General features: G+C 36.5%; 1 protein-coding gene across 9 annotated transcripts in view; it reads left to right on the plus strand.

The window, feature by feature from the left end:
• SLC10A7 (solute carrier family 10 member 7) overlaps positions 1-17,737 on the plus strand; it is a 273,235-nt gene that overhangs the window by 22,182 nt on the left and 233,316 nt on the right. For 3 of the 9 annotated variants that reach the window (XM_077139878.1, XM_077139879.1, XM_077139885.1), the window contains exon 4: positions 388-463. In XM_077139878.1, the coding sequence (XP_076995993.1) occupies positions 388-463 (76 nt within the window). Of the gene's footprint in view, positions 1-387; positions 464-1,076; positions 1,184-7,615; positions 7,720-8,721; positions 9,312-9,343; positions 9,924-17,737 lie in introns of those variants that run through there. The other 6 variants (XM_077139881.1, XM_077139883.1, XM_077139882.1 and 3 more) reach the window with 5 other exon arrangements.

The raw sequence follows: 17,737 nt of genomic DNA on the forward strand, positions 1-17,737 counted from the left end.
TGAAAAAAACTAGACAGGTTGATTTTTACTTTACCTTAAGATAACCTAAGATTATATACACTTACCAAATGATTAACCATTTTGGTTATGTTTCAATTAGTACACTCACTATAACTTACCTGTTTTTTAAATCGTAATATAAGAGCTTATATTAAAAAAGAAAAGAAAAGAGCTATATTACTAAAAACAAAATCATCAAGCCTGCAGAAAAGAATGAGTGCTCAGAACCAATGCATTTGTAATATATTCTAGGCCTCACATAGCATTATCTAAACTCATTGGGACATGTGCCTCAATAAACACTCTTGTATTTTCCTTTGATAAGATTTGCTATGTTAGAATTAGTATAGTGAAAACTATTTATAATTGTATTTTCTTATTTTTCAGTTTGCAGACAGTAGGTTGCATGCCTCCTCCTGTGTCTTCAGCAGTGATTTTGACTAAGGCAGTTGGTGGAAATGAGGTGAGTCATGGTACTAACTTTATTTAAACATAAGTGGTTATTGTGCTTCATCGCCTGTTTTGATCACAGAAAACCCATAACCACAGCAGACTGAAAGAAGTGGGTGTATTCGTTTATTAGGAAGATGCTAAAATTGGCTATGACAAGTGGAATTAGGATTTCAAAGAAAAGAGCAAGGAGATGAATGAAGTAGAGATGGTCATTTTTTTCACCCCGGTAGCAAACTAGAAAAAGAACAGAAGAATCCAAAGAAAGGGAATTTTCATCCAAGACTCAGAGACTGAGGACACTAGCTTAGGCACTGGGTAGTTCTTAAAAAATTGTAACAAACTAAATTAATAGAAAAAGGGTCAATATGAGTTTAATGGTAAGTGATACAAAAAGGAGAAATTAGGTCACATTTCTATGTGAGTTCAAAGAAATTATTAAACTATCTGGGGACTGGTGAAAGAAGAGTGTTTATATACTGGAGTAGCAATTGTCCACCTCAGAAGCTATATATAGCTTCCTTGCTTGAAAGGCCTACAAGTTCATACTGATGAGGGGCTTTCCCTTTGTTATAGCCTTTTCCTCTTTTTTTTTTTTTTTTTTTTAACAATAATCTTTCCTTCAGAAAGAATTCTACTGGATGAAGGAAGACATGATAGATACTCACTTCAATTCATTCTTTAGGATTGTGCTTTCTTAGTATCCACTTTCATTTTCCCCACTTAATTCAGTCTAAAAATATTTATGTTCTTTTTCAAAACAGACTTAAATGATGTATACTTGATATTCAATAAACTATTCATACTTAAAGTATACGTTTTGATAGTTTTGACATATGCATACACCCATGAAACCTGTCACTGTCAAGAATGTGGATATATCCATCACCCCCAAGATAGGAAATATCACCACATGCCCCTTTGTGATCCATCCCATTTGCCCTTAGCACTCCTGCTCCCCAGGCAACCACTAATTTGCTTTCTGTCACCATAGATTAGTCTACATTTTTTAGAGTTTTATATAAATGGAATCACATAGTGTGTCCTTTTTATTTTTCTTTTCTGGCTTCTTTCACTCAGCATAATTATTTTGAGACTGTTTTGTATTCCAGTAGTGTTCATTCCTTTTTATTGCTGAGTAGAATTCTGTTTATACCACTATTTGTGTATCCATTCACCTATTGATGGATATTTGAGCAGCTTCCAATTTCTGAATATGTCAAATAAAAGTGCTGTGAATATTTCTACAAATCTTTGTGTGGATGTGTGCTTTGATTTCTTTTGGGAATACCTAGGAGTAGGATGGCAGGATCATATGATAGTTGTTTGCTTTAGGGCCTCTTAATCAAGGAAGAATAACCTATAAAGAGTTGAAAAATAACCTATAAATTTATGAAATGAACAATTGCTACTCCAATACATGCAAGTACCCTTTTACCACTGGTATATATTTAACTTTTTAAGAAATTGCCAAACTATTTTCCAAAGTGGTTGTACCATTTTGTACCTCAACCAGCAGGGTATGAGAGTTCGAGTTCCTCATATCCTTGTCAGTCCTTGATATTGTCAGTCTTAATTTTAGCTCTTCTAATGTGTATAGTGATATCTTGTGTACTTTTTAAAATTGACTCAACATTTATTGAGTGCCTGTTTTGCATCAGGTACTATGATCAATGTTTTCTTAGTAAGGGCAGATTTGTTTTTTTTTATTTATTAGAGAAGTTGTCAGTTTACAGAAAAATCATGCATAAGATACATAGTTCCCAGAATACAAGTCCTTTGTCAGATATTTGCCTTGTAAATATTTTCTCCGCTTTGCAGCTTGTATTTTCATTTTTTTAACATTGTCTTTTAAAGAGCAGAATAGTAGTAGAGACAGTAAAAAGTATTTGGATTCTAGATTGATAAAGGATATGCTGACAAATTAGATGTGGGATATGAGAAAGAAAGTGGTTCAAGAATGACTAAGGATTTTGGCTGAACAGTTGGGAGTATAGGGTTGCTGATGTGAAGATAACTACTATGTGTTAGCAGTTTTGGGGGTATTAGTCTGGTTAGGTTAGGCTATGCTGTGGTAATCAACAACTGGAAATTCTCAGTGGCTAAACATACAAGTTTATTTTTTGCTAATGGTACATGTTCCTTTGGATCAGTGGGAAAATGTATTGCTATCACTAAGGAAGCTTTATTGATGAAGGTTCCATCATCAAAATGGAAGACAAAACATTTTGAGTTGCCACACCAGGAAAAGGGAAAAACTGGGACTCACAAATGTAATTTTCCCTGCCTAGGCTGGAAGTGATATGTGACACTTATGCATACATTTAATTGGCCAGAACAAATCACATTAATTTACCATGTGCTGTCATCCTGTGTCCTGAAGGAGAGATCTGGATATTGGTGAACACTTGAATGTCTACTGTGTAGGTAAAGATCAGGAGTTGTTTTTTGATGTGAGATGCCTATTAAATTATCCAAATGTAAGTTTCAGTTAAGGGATTGAAGATATGAGTTTGGAAATCTGTTTTAGTTTGTTAATGCTGCCAGAATGCAATATATTAGAAATGAATTAGCTTTTAAAAGAGTGGAAAATTGTTAATGCTCCCACTTTGTTCTTATTTTTTAGGAAGTTTTTAACTAGTCAGGGTCTCTTTCCCTTCCAGATGAATTTGGTAGTTAGCTTTTCCAAATCTTTAAAGTAAGTTGTTGGAATTTTAATTGGTACTGTGTTGAAACTGTAAATCAATTTGGGGAGAATTGACATCTTAACTATATTTAGCCTTCCCATCCAGGAGGAAGGAATGCCTTTCCACGTATTTAGATCTCCTTTGATTTCTTTTAGCAGTGTCATGTAGTTTTCTGTGTACAAGCCCTTTACATATCTAGTTACATTCATTCCCAGGTATTTGATTCTTTTAATTGTGATTTTGAATGGAATTTTTTCCTTAACTGACTCCTCAGATAGGTCATTGCTTGTGTATAGAAATGTTACTGATTTTTGCACATTAATTTTATATCCTGCCACTTTACTGAATTTGATTATTAGCTCAAGTAACTTTCCTGTAGATTTCTCAGGCTCTTCCAAGCATAGTATCATATCATCTGCAAATAAGGAGAGTTTTACTTCTTCCTTTCCAATTTGGATGCCTTTTATTTCTTCATTCTGCATGATTGCTCTAGCTAGAACTTCTTGCACAATGTTGAATAATAGTTGTGATAGTTGGCATCCTTGCCTTGTACCTCATCTTAGGGGGAAGGCTTTCAATCTCTCTCCATTGAGTATGATGCTGGCTATTCGTTTATCATACATTTCCTTTATCATATTGAGGTAGTTACCTTTGATTCCTATGTTTTGGAGTATTTTTATCAGAAAAGGATGCTGAATTTTGTCAAATGCTTTTTCAGGATCAATAGAGATGATCATGTGATTTTTTCCCTTCCGATTTGTTAATGTGCTGTATTACATTAATTGATTTTCTTGCTTTGAACCATCCTTGCATTCCTGGTATAAACCCCATTTGTCTTGGTGCATAATTCTTTTAATGTGCTGTTGGATTCAATTTGCTAATATTTTATTGAGAATTTTTGCATCTATGTTCATCAGGGAGATTGGCCTGTAGTTTTCCTTTCTTATGGCATCTTTACTTGGTTTTGGTATTAAAATGATATTAACTTCATAAACTGAATTAGGTAGAGTTCCTTTTTCCTCAATTTTTTGGAAAAGTTTGAGCAGGGTTGGTGTTAGTTCTTTATGGAATGTTTGATGAAATTCCCGTGAAGCCATCTGGTCCTGGGCTTTTGTTTGTAGGAGGATTTTTGATGACTCATTGAATCCCTTTACTTGTGATTGGTTTGTTGAGATCTTCTATTTCTTCCTGAGTCAGTGTAGCTTGTTTGTGTGTCTCCAGGAATTTGTCCATTTCATCTAAGTTATCTAGTTTGTTGGCGTATAGTTGTTCATAATATCCTCTCATGATTTCTTTTATTTCTTTAGGGTCTGTGGTAACACACCCCTTCTTATTTCTGATTTTTTTTGTATCCTCTCTCTTTTCTTCTTTGTCAATCTTGCTAGTGGCCCATCAATTTTATTGACTTTCTCAAAAAAGCAACTTTTGGTTTTATTGATTCTTTCTATTGTTCTTTTCTTCTCCCATTCATTTATCTCTGCTTTAATCTTTGTTATTTCTCTTCTTCTATTTGCTTTGGGGTTAGTTTGCTGTTCTTTCTCAAGCTCCTCCAGGTTTGCTATAAAGTCCTCAAATTGTTGTTCTTTCTTGTTTTTTAATATAGACATTTAAGGCAATACATTTCCCTTTCAGCACAGCCTTTGCCACATTCCGTAAGTTCTGATAAGTTGTATTCTCATTTTCATTCATCTCAAGATAGCTACTGATTTCTCTAGCAATTTCTTCTTTGACACACTGGTTGTTTAAGAGTATGTTATTTAATCTCCATATATTTGTGAATGTTCTTATTCTTTGGTGGCTATTGAGATCCAGCTTCATCTCATTGTGATCAGAGAAAGTGCTTTGAATAATTTCAATATTTTTAAATTTATAAAGACCTTTTTTGTGCCCAGCATATGATCTATCCTGTAGAATGTTCCTTGAGCACTAGAGAATTTGTATAACCTTGTGCTTTGGGGTGGAATGACCTATATGTGTCTGTTAGGTCTAATTCATTTATCAAGTTATTTAACTTCTCTATTTCCTTGTTGATCTTCTGTCTGATTGTTCTATCTACAGAGAAGAGTGGTATATTGAAGTCTCCTACTATTATCCTTGAAACATCTCTTGCTTCCTTCAGTTTTGTCAATGTCTGTCTCATGTATTTTGGAGCTCCTTGATTGGGAGCATAAACATTTATGATTGTTATATGTTCTCGGTGAATTGACCCTTTAATTAATTATTATATAGTGTCCTTCTTTGGCTTTTATGATATCTTTGCATTTAAAGTCTATTTTACTCAATATTAATATAGCTACTCCTGCTTTCTTTTGGTTGCAACTTATGCGTGGAAAATCTTTTTCCATCCTTTCACTTTCAATCTATTTGTATCCTTGTGTCTAATATGTGTCTTTTAGGCAGCATATAACTGGATTGTGTTTCTTAATCCATTCTGCCAATCTGTATCTTTTAATTGGTAAGTTTAGTCTGTTAACATTCAAAGTTATTACTGAAAAGACGTTTCTTGATACCACCATCTTATCTTTTTAATTTTTATTTGTCAAATCCATATATTCTTTTCCCTCCAACTCTTTGTATTCCTTAAATTACCCTTGGTGGTACTCTTCAGTTCTGTGCCCTCCTCCAGACCTCCCTCTCCTGTCTTTTCTTTTCAGTCAAACACAACCCCTTTTGGTATTTCTGTTAGGGCCAGTCTCTTGTTGATTAATTCTTTCAGGACTTCTTTGTCTGTGAAAATTTTAATATCTCCCTCAGTTTTGAAGGACACGAGTTCTGGGTACAGAATTCTTGGCTGGAAGTCTTTCTCTTTCAGGCACTTGAATATATAATACCACTGCCTTCTCTCCTCCAGGGTGCTAGTTGAGTAGTCTGAACTGTCTTATTTAATTTCCCTTGTAGGTAGTAGATTGCTGTTTTTTATTTTTTTGCTGCTTTCAGGATTTTCTGCTTCTTTTCAACATTTGACAGACTGATTAGTATGTGTTTTCGGGAAGGCCTATTTGGATTTATTCTGTTTGGAGTTTTTTGGGCTTCTTTGACTTGTGTATTTATGTCCTTTATGAGTGTTGGGAAGTTTTCCCCTATTATATCCTCCAATGCTCTTTCTAGCCCTTTACTCCTCTCTTCTCTTTCTGGGATACCAATGATTCTTATATTTGTGTGCTTTCTTTTGTCTATCATTTCCCTGATTTCCCATTCAGCTTTTTCCATCTTTTCTGCCATTTCCTGTTTTGAGTCTTCAAAGTCAATTATCCTGTCCTCTATATCACTTATTCTTTCTTCTGTCTCTTCAAATATGGTGTTGTATGCCTCTAGTATGTTTTTTATTTGGTCAACAGAATCTTTAATCTCTGTGATTTCTGCTATTTTTCTATTTATTTTTTCACATTCCTCTTTGTGCTCTTCTACTGTCTGTTTGATCTCCTTTATGTAGTTTTCTATTCCACTTATTTTATTAAAGTAGGGTTGTGTGAACATTTTTGATTAGTTGTTCCAATGTCTGCATCTCCTCTGGTGTTTTAATTTAGTCATTAGGCAGGGCTATATCTGTCTGCATTGTGATATGCTTATTGATCTTCTGTCTTCATTGCATGTAAATATCTTGAATGATTTACTTTGGGAGTTGATTTCTTTCGGTAATCTAAGGCCTTGTGTTTGCGGGATGGCTGTACAGCAGGGAGCAGGGCACAGGGTGAAGCACTCAGTACAGTGATTTTTTTCAGGGTAGGTGTGGACGCAGGCTGGGAACGTTATGCTGATGTATGTGTATATGGGTGCCCAGCTGCCAGGGAGGATGTAGCTGTGCAGGTCCACCAGTCTGGGGGCATTAACCTGGTGTGAACTGGTCTATGGCCTGAGGCCCTTTGTGTGCATTTGTAGAGCTGTGGCAGCAGGTTGGTGTTACACCTTCATGAATTGGGGGTAGATGTGGCCTGGCTATGCAGGTTGGCACTTTCTCAGAGCTGGGAAGTGAGGCTGAGGACTGTGCACATGTGCAGTTCTAGGACTGCTGTAAAGTGCAGTTCCCAGAGAGGAGTTTTGTGATCAGGGGCCTGTGTGCATGCGTGGGTGTGGGAGTGCTGTAAATGGATGTGCTGAGCTTAGGGAGGGCTGAGTGAGGCTGTGTGACACTATGGGCGGGGGACAGGACTAGGTATGGAAGTTAGTGCCCACAACTTTCATGCACTAGCAACAGCCTGCAGGGAATAGGGAGGGTGTTAGTGCTTGGGAGGGATGCAGTGCAGGAGGGGTGGGTTGGGCTGCACTTGGGGTGGGGGTTTGGGACAGGTACATGTACTTGGGGCTGTTGGGGGTGGGGGCGCCTAGATCATGGGGAATGGGAGCAGGTAATAGGTTCAGATGTGTGGGGTGTGGGGTGAGTTGCCAGTCACAGGGCTGCGCTGGTGAGGGGAGTGTACCCAGGGAATGCGGCCTGGCTTACTTCCTCGTCCCGTGTTCCCTTCTGTGCACTCCCACAGGCTCCGTGCCGCCGCGCCTCTGTGCCAGGCTCCAGCTTTCTACCTCTGAGCTCTTCGGCCTCTGCAACCAGAGCTGCTGCATGTGGTGCAGAAGGCTCGCCCAGGTCAGCCACACTCCTGAATTGTTGCCTCAGTCACCCTCCTGTCCCTTCTCTAACATTTCTGTGGAGCAGGGCTAATCTCGAGCTACTCTATTCAGCTATCTTCTTGGAAGTGTCTGTGCAAGTTCTTTTTCTGTCCCTTTTATTCAAGACTGTCAATAGTTCTGTTTCTTGTTGGTTTTCTATGCAGTACGCAAGGATCATAACCATTAGACAATAGAACGTTCCACAAATCCTTTCTGGATAACTCCATTTACAATTCTAGTTTTTTCTGAAATGGCTGGATAGTTCCATGTTTGGTTAAATCCTCATGTGAGACACTATTCTCTGGGCTCTCCCTTTTGGTAAGCCCAGAAATTTCCAGATCATCAATTTCTGGTTTCAATTCTCAGCTTATTTCTTTCCTGTTGCATTTTACTATAAGCTGAAGGGAGAAAACAGGTTGCACTTCCCACATTTAATTCAGAAATCACTTCAGCTAAGTATCCTGGCTCGTGGCTTTTAAATTCTGCCTTCTATCCAAACCCAGGACACAATTTTGCCAAATTCTCTACCACTTTAAAACAAGGATCACCTTCCTTCCAGTTTGCTATAACACATGCATCATTTCTGTGTAATGCCTTATCAGAAGTATCTTTAGAGTCCACATTTCTATCAACAGTATCTTGAAAGTATTCTAGGCTTTGTCTATAAAGCTCTTCACAAATCCTCCAGAACTTTCCTTTTATCCCTTCAAAAAGCCATTCCAGTGAATAAAAAGTATTTGCAAAGTCCCTTTCGAGGAATGGTGAGAAAGGGGGAAAATTCAACTTCCCCAAGTTGAATTCTTGATATCCTCACAAGCAGTGCAGACAATCAAAGCTATAGGCTGAGCCCCCAATCTTGGGGTTTGTTCATATGAAACTTAACCCCACAAAGAATAGGTTAAGCCTACTTAAAATTAGGCCTAAGAGTTCACCCCCAAGAGAACCTCTTTTGTTGCTCAGATGTGGCCTCTCTCTCCAGCCAACACAACAAGCAAACTTGCCACCCTTCCCCTGTCTACGTGGGACATGACTCCCAGGGGTGTGGACCTTCCTGGCAACATGGCACAGAAATCCTGGAATGAGCTGAGACTCAGCATCAAAGGATTGCGAAAACCCCTAGAATAGGCTGAGACTCAGCATCAGGGTATTGAGAAAACCTTGACCAAAAGGGAGAAGAGTGAAATGAGACAAAATAAGTGTCAATGACTGTGAGATTCCAAACAGAGTCGAGAGGTTATCCTGGAGGTTATTTTTATGAATTAAATAGATATCACCTTGTTAGTCAAGATGTAGTAGAGAGGCTGGAGGGAACTGCCTGAAAATGTGGAGCTGTATTCCAGTAACCATGGTTATTGAAGATGATTGTATAATGATATAGCTTTCACAATGTGACTGTGTGATTGTGCAAATCTTGTGTCTGATGCTCCTTTTATCTACCTTATCAACAGATGAGTAAAACATATGGAATGAAGATGAATAATAGGGGGAAAAATGTTAAAATAAATTTAGAGTGAAATGCTGGTGATAGGTGAGGGAGAGGGGTGGAGGTATGGTATGTATGAATTTTTTTCTGTTTTCTTTTTATTTCTTTTTCTGAATAGGTGCAAATGTTCCAAGAAATGATCATGATGATGAATATGCAACTATGTGATGATATTGTGAATTACTGATTATATATGTAGAATGAAATGATCAAAAATTGCAAATGTTTGCGTTTGGTGTTTTTTGGCATTTAAAAAAAACAATAAAAAATTAATAAACAGCTGTTCCAACATGTTTGATATTTTCAAACTGCAGCACCCCACTCTTGGTACCAAAATTTGTTTTGGTTTGTTAATAAATTAGGATTAAAGAACATGGCTTTTCTGGAGTACACAACAGTTTCAAACCAGAACAGATGCCTATTGAACTATCCAAATTTAAGTGTCAGATAAGTGATTGGAAGAGATGAGTCTGAAATTTAAGGAGTGGTCTAGATTGGCAATATAAATTAGGGAGTCATAAAGACTGAGTCCTGGAGCCCTCCAATATTAAGAGGCCAGGATAATGGGTTACCAACAAAGGAGACAGAGCAGGCATAGCTAGTGAGATGGAAGGAAAAACAAGAGTGCGATACCTGAAGCCAGGTATCCTGGAAACTAAGAAAGTGTTTGAAAGAGAAGGGTGTGATCAGCTGGGTCAAATTCTGCCAATATGTATGATGAATTCTGAAACTGACTATTGAATTAAGCTAACCATAGCCAGAGTGGTTTTAGTGGAGTGTTATGGGGTGGACACTTGTTTGGAGTGGGCTGAAGAAAAAATGGGAAGAGTTGAATTGGAGATAGGAGGTATAGACAACTCTCTTGAGGTCCTTTGTGATAAAGAAGGGGATTGGGGCAATATTTAGAGGGGAATATGGGGTCAAAGGAATTTTTTTGAACTGCAGATATTAGAGCATATTTCTCTCATGATGGGAATGGTACAGTTGAGTGGGGAATTGTTGATATGAGTAAGAGTGGAAAATTGCTGGAGTGATATTTTTGATTGTGAAAGAGAATGGGATTGGGTTGTTTGAGTACAGGGAATGTCTTTCAATAGGAACTTGAGCTTTATTCCTTAATTTAATCCTTAATAACAAGAGGGAAAGCAGAGTATGGGCTATCGATGCATGTAGATGGCTAGAAGTGATAGGGAGTTCTCTTCTGATGACTTCCATTTTCTTAATGAAGTAGTTATCATCGTAAGTAGCTGAGATTGATGATGACATAGGAAGGATTGGGTGTCTGAGGAGAGGAAGAGAGTACGATGTCATTTTGACCAGGATTAAATTAACTCCTAAAGCAGCACCCTGAGATCCATAGTCCTGAGGTTAAAGTGAAGCAAGACACCATAGTTGTGTGTTTTCTCTTAGTAACATTTAGTTCTTGGATTGGAATTGACAAATGGTTGGATTTAACCAGGTTTACATTGTGCCAGGGAGTTATAGTGTCTTGCTATGTCTTTTTACTGTCTGAACGAATCTGAGGAGAGAGCCTCTTTGGGTATAACTGAGACTAATGTTAATTGGTTTAAAGGTGCCATTTACCTCTTTCTTTCTAATTTGATTCCCTTAAGAGTTGTATGGGTTACATTGATTTAAAAGACAAAAGTGCCTTATTTTTATTCCCAAATGACTTTGGCAGAAGTTCAAAGTTCGCTCATTTTCTTCACATTAGCATATAGCATTAGGTTCTTCTTAAGTGTATTTACATGTTCATTCCCCAATAGATACTTAAATTCTTTATTTTAATTCTCTATGTTAATAATATTGAATTTATGACTATCTTAGTTTTTTGCTTTTTTTTTTTAAGTTTGGTCTAGTTGTTTAAATGGGTTTTTTTTGCATCTTCATGATCATCAAGCATTTTTGTAGACTGAGGGAGTAACATAATTTTTCATAAATATTGAAAATTGAGTTTCAGAAATGAGGCTTGTGAAGTCCATTTCTGATATGAAATGAATAGACCTTTATATTTATGTCAGATTATGGGAGAAAATGACCTTCAAAAAAAGACATTACATAATTTTAAGTTTTATGTCTTTCTAAACTGATGCTATAGAATAACTGAATATAGACTTTTGCTGAAGTACATGTAAAAGATGATTAATCTTTCCTATAATAGATTGGAAATAATCTAAAATAAGGATGTAAAGTGAATTTATTTATGTATTTAAATGAAAAGGTCCAAAAGCTGAATCCAGTGCCAGGTACAGTTTGATGAAGTTTCTGGTTCCATTTCTTTGTGAGTTTCTGCTGTTCCACATATATTAGTTTTGTACTCATGTTGGTTTTAATATGGTAGTAGAGAATGTCATGGCACATTTCCATGCTGCACTATCCTTTCAAATTTACTATTCTTGGCAGTGTTAAAAACATGTAAAAATTTTTTTTTCCTTCTGAGGTTTGTATTATTAAACTTATTCACATTTAGTTTATGCTCTCATATGCAGTACACTTAAGAAAATGTGTGATTGTGTGGCATGCTTGTTTTTAATGATTTTAGGGATGTATGCAGATGTAATATTTCATTTGAAATGGTTCTCTTGATTTTGCAAAGTTTTAATGTAATTTGGGAGGAAAATTTTTTTCTGTTACTTAGATACTTTTCAATTTAAATGCATTTGGGTAAAATTACTGATAACCAAAAGATTTTGTGGTGAGTTGAAAGAGTTATTGCATTTTTTAAACTCACAACTTGTACTTTGGTGAGAAATAATCTTGCTATTTTTTTGTTAGAGTTAAAAAACAATTTCTTTTTTTATAAAAGCTTAGGTTGTTCTGTTTCAGTTAGCCAACGAGAATGTGTAAGAACTTTTAGCAACAGAAGGAACTCAAGATATGTGCATAACAATGCATATGCACTATTATGCTGATATGTTCTTTAATGAGACTGTTTTAGGACACAGAGCTGACTGACCCTCTTATTTTGTGGCTTTTAAATTTTAAACTACTTCTGTTTAAATACCAGAACTTTGGTTAGATTCTTTTTTTGTGATTATTATTTATTCATTCCAGTGTTTTAAATTCAGTTTTCAAAATTGCAAGGTTGTAGAGTATACAGTTGATGTGGTCTGCTCGGTAGGGATGCTGGGGGTACCATGTGTGTGTGTGTGTGTGTGTGTGTGTGTGTGTACCTGTGCACATGCGTGTTTGCATGTGTGTGTGCTTGTAGTTTCTTTTATAAGTAATAGAAAAAATAACTAGACTAGCCCTGATTTTTAAAATTTTGTTTAATTTTTAATTTTATTAATAAAACCAATCAACATACAATATGAACATTCTTTTTTATCATCTAGTTGTATATTCATCATCATGATCATTTCTTAGAACATTTGCATCAATTTAGAAAAAGAAATAAAAAGAAAACAGAAAAAATATTCATACATACCATAACCCTTGCCCTTCCCTCTCATTGATCAATAGCATTTCAATCTACTAAATTTATTTTGACATTTGTTCCCCTATTATTTATTTATTTTTAATCCATATGTTGTTTTATTCATCTGTCCATAAGGTAGATAAAAGAAGCATCAGACACAAGGTTTTCACAATCAAACAGTCACATTGTGAAAGCTCTATCATTATACAATCATCTTCAATAAACATGGCTACTGCAACACGGCTCTACATTTTCAGGCGGTTCCCTCCAGCCTCTCTGTTATGCCTTAACTAAAAAGGTGATATCTATTTAATGCATAAGAATAGCCTCCAGGATAACCTCTCAACTCTGGAATCTTTCAGCCACTGACACTTTGTCTCATTTCTCTCTTCCGCCTTTCTGTCGAGAAGGTTTTCTCAATCCCCTGATGCTGAGTCCCAGCTCATTCTAGGATTTCTGTCCCATGTTGCCAGGAAGATCCATACTCCTGGGAATCATGTCCCATGTAGAGAGGGGGAGGGCAGTGAGTTTGCTTGTGATGTTAGCTGAGAGAGAGAGGCCACATCTGAGCAACAAAAGAGGTTCTCTTGGGGGTGACTCTCAGACCTAATTTTAAGTAGGCTTAGCCTATCCTTTGCGGGGTTAAGTTTCATATCAACAAACCCCAAGACTGGAGGGAGAGCCCTGATTTTATTGCTAAATACAAGAAAGGAGATGCTATTGTATTTTATTCTAACGTGGGAGATGTAGCATATGAACACTTATTTTTTGTTAAAAACCATTTGTTAAGTTAAATTTCTGTTCCAAATGTAAAGTTTTGTGGTAAAAATACACTTTCTTTACAAAAGCTATGCAAAGATTTCAAACTTTGTGGAAATTGCCAAGGTAATCATTGTATTTAAATTCAAATTACATCTGTCTTAAAGTAACTACCATAGGGATTCCTCTCATGGAAAAGTTTCTTTTATATGAGGCTGAAAAATTGTTCTGTGTTTGGAAAGAGTTATGCAGTGTTCCTGCTGTTAGAAATATTTCACTTCTTCATCATTAATGCAGGTGTTGAAATAAAAAGCAAGAAAAGTACTGTTTGGAGAAAGATACATCATCTTCTTCTACCTCAGTATTATTTTACAAACTGGGAAAGGGAATGACTCAGCAGAAGACTATTGCCTAAAAAATGTAAAGTTAAATATGAGGTTTAATTACCAAGTAAAGTTGCAAAGCTATGTAACTGTAGAATTTTGTGAGTCTAGGCATTAAACTGAGTAGGAGAGACATATAATTAAGTATTCCTGCTTTCAGATCTCTGAAGGAAAAAAAAAGAAAAGAAAGCATTAAGAATCATGATAGATAAAAATCAGGGTGAGTTAGGAAAAAGTTTCTAATCAGATCTGGGAATCATATTTTATGCTTAACTCTATGTTATCAGTGTGGAAGGTTAAGCCTAGTAATCTGAACCAAGAAAATAAGGCACCTTTACTACTAATAACAGTTTGCTAATTGTAAACATGCTTATTCATGTTTGTTTCTCAAAGTGAATTTAATGAATCACCTGCTCCAGCATTAGCTGGAGTGATTAGAAAAATAAATAAGCACTCTAGACTTACTGAATAAGAATATCTGGTGGTGGGGCTCAAGAATCAGCTTCTTTTTAAGATTATGAATTCTAACATATATTCTAAAAATGTATATAAAATATTTATGTACAACTTAAAGCATAATAATAAATTATGCTGTATCTGCTATCAGCTATAGAAATAAAATGTGGTATTCAACCAGTAGTTATACTTTATGTAAGATGCATCTATACTACCTTAGGGACTAAAAAGCAGAGAATCAGTTCTGGCACCTACCTTTGAGAAGCTTATGTTTTACACTACTCAAAATCTTTATTTCAAGTTGTCCACCTCACAGAAATGAGCAATACAGTGAAATAGCTTCGAATTGGCCCATATTATCAAATAATTGTTTTCTTATTTAAGTAGACAAACCAAAATGTACAGCAGTTGAGTTCATCCCCACTCACCTTTGCTTGAGGACCCAAAACTTCATTTTAAGAGTCTGGTCCATTTGATGTTTGTGGGCATGTATTAGTTAGGGTTCTCTAGAGAAACAGAATCAACAAGGAACACTCACAAATATAAAATTTATAAAAGTGTCTCACGTGACCATGGGAACGCAGAGTCCAAAATCCACAGGGCAGGCTGTGAAGTCGAAGACTCCAATGGAGGGTCTGGACTAACTCCACAGGAGAGGCTCACCTGCTGAAGCAGGAATAGCGCCTGTCTCTTCTTAATCCTCCTTAAAAGGCTTCCGGTGATTAGATTAAGCATCACTCATTGCAGAAGACACTCCCCTTTGGCTGATTACAAGTGGAATCAGGTGTGGGTGCAGCTGAGGTGATCATAATCTAATTATATGAAATGTTCTCATTGCAACAGACAGACCAGCACTTGCCCAGCCAGAAAAACAGGTACCACAACTTGGCCAAATTGACACATGAACCTGACCATGACAGGGCACTAGGCTTATGTCTTGCCTAAACTGGAGTTAAAATGGTGAGCTTCTTTTAATGAAAGCCTATTTAGCTGATATTTTAATTATATTTTAGTTAGAAGCCTGGAGGATTGAGGATAAATTCCTAAAAAGGAATAAGAGGTAAAATGGTACAACCTTTTAAAAGGTTCTTCCCTCTAGAAATTTTGAACTAACTTATCATCTTACCACGAATGAAGAGAAGTATACATTTTCCTTCATCCTCACCACCACAGGTCATTTTTCTTTTTAAAAGTTTTGACAAAATGATGTTTTAATTGTGTTTTCATTTTTTTAGATGAATGGATCGAAGGATTTTGTAATGCTTTGATAGGCAGAATTACAAACATATTTTTTAAAAACGTTTTGATTCCAGTACAATATAATGGTAACTAGTGAAAAAGTGTGTGTGTGTGTTTATGTAGTTTCATCAATGGGGTTAGTGCCCAAACGTCTTCAAAGAAACTTTAAGAATGTCTCCTGAGCAAAAAAAATTATTACATTTGGTGAGCTCTTTAAGTCATAGGTGATCTGAGTTTATTTAAAACCGGTTTTGTCTGCTCAGAAAGCAAATGAAGGCGCTCATTACTAACTCCAAGACTATAGCCATGAGAAAATTTTTGCTAGAGGTGAAAGAGCAAGAGCCTCATAATCCAAATGGAGACTGAAAGTTCAATTTCTGGCTTATCAGGGAGACATGAACTGTTTCAGGGTTATTTTGCATTATCACCGGGGAGTTGATCCTGCTAACCCAATGCATGACGATAAGAGTCATTGAAACATTTATAAAGGCAGTTAGGATAGATCTGATCATCACAGAGAGGACTTGAAATGAGAAGGAAACCCGATCTGTCAGTCATTCTCTCAGCTCCAGGCAATTATTTGGCCTTTCTGTACCTTGCCTTACTCTTCTGTTAAATGGGGTTACTGCTTGTTCTTGTAGTGGAAAGTTAATGACTTCCAGCAGAAATATTTTATCTGAGAAAGGATATGGTTGTCAATGATAAGCATTCTTGCAAGCAGGTAGGTGCCAGCCTTCTGTGCTCTTTGGGAAGTGGTAACAGTTTTTTCTGACAGCTGAAAGGACAGAAGTAGAAGCAGCAATAAGAGATTCCGTGTCCCTACTCTTCTTTCATATCCACATTTTAACTTTATTTTCATCTGTGTTGGAGCACTAGAAACCATTGCTGTGTTTGTTTTACATTGCTAGAAAAATAGTTTGAAACATGCCTAGATTTTCCAAGATTTTTGTAATTTAGAATTCATTTAATCCCTGAATACTTCTCAAATTGGCTTCCATTTCATCCACCCTTACCAAAAAGCATTCTCTTAATGGTTAGCAGTGATATCTAATCACCAAATCCAGTGACCATTTCATAGTTCTCACGCTCATGACATCACTGCAGCTTTTGACATCATGGCTACTCACTTCCCACTTCCCTCTGCTTCTCTGATACTGATCTCTCCTAATTCTCTCCCTACATCTCTTACTACTCCATCTTTCTTCTTTTCTGGTTCCATTCCCAACCCGATGGGAGTGTCTTTTAGGAACCTGAATCAGATTCCTGTTTCTGAGTCCTTCTTTCTATAGCTGAAGACTTTTGGCCCCCACCTTTGAGTCCAGCTCTGCTTCAGACATTAAGACCAGTTCTGTTCTTGGGTCAGAAGTATTTAAACAACTCTGGCTTACATGCTGTGGCACAACATCAGCACCTTTGCTGCTAGGCCATCCCTGAACATGAGCAAAGGATATGTGTACTTAGGAATCAGAGCCACTGTTTGATTCCTGCCTTTTATCATTAGTTACCAAGTGGTCTTTTAAAGCCCTGGACCTCTTTGAGCCTTGGTTTCCTCATCTGAGCAATGATATCTGCTTACTTATTTCATAGGCTTGTCTATAAGGTGTGATGGAATTTTTTGTGGAATTACTTGTAAACTGAGGGAAACTATCAAGTAAGCATCAACATTATCAGTATTGCAGAGGTTTGTCACTGATGAAATCACCTAGCATTCTGGGTCTTATACCATTGCTCTCTTAAGAATCTTCTAAGCTCACTCATTCACCCATTGCATGCATTCATTCAAAAATATATGTTGAGGATGGGCCACGGTGGCTCAGCAGGCAGAGTTCTCGCCTGTCATGCCAGAGACCTGGATTTGATTCCTGGTGCCTGCCCATGATTAAAAAAAAAAAAATCTATATATGTATATATACATATATATATATATTATATATGTATGTATGTTGAGCACTTGCAATAGCTTGCTATATATACCTTCATGGACTTTTCCGTTTAATATGGGATATAAACAGTAATTGCAATACAAGATACTCAGTGTTTAAATTTCTAAGAGATTGATAACTCCAATTTATTCGTTTGTATTATAGATTTCATTATTTCTGTATAAAAATTTCCTGTCGTGACGTGAATACTCATCAAAATCCACTATAACCCCTTATGAGTTTAATGGGTATTGGGAAGCCAAATTAATAATTGAAAAACAAAAGGAATTCAGTAGATTTGTAGGATGTTTTGTGAAACCTAAAAAAACCATCCC

Source organism: Tamandua tetradactyla, chromosome 22 (genome assembly GCF_023851605.1).
Source record: "Tamandua tetradactyla isolate mTamTet1 chromosome 22, mTamTet1.pri, whole genome shotgun sequence".
Classification (NCBI taxonomy): domain Eukaryota; kingdom Metazoa; phylum Chordata; class Mammalia; order Pilosa; family Myrmecophagidae; genus Tamandua; species Tamandua tetradactyla.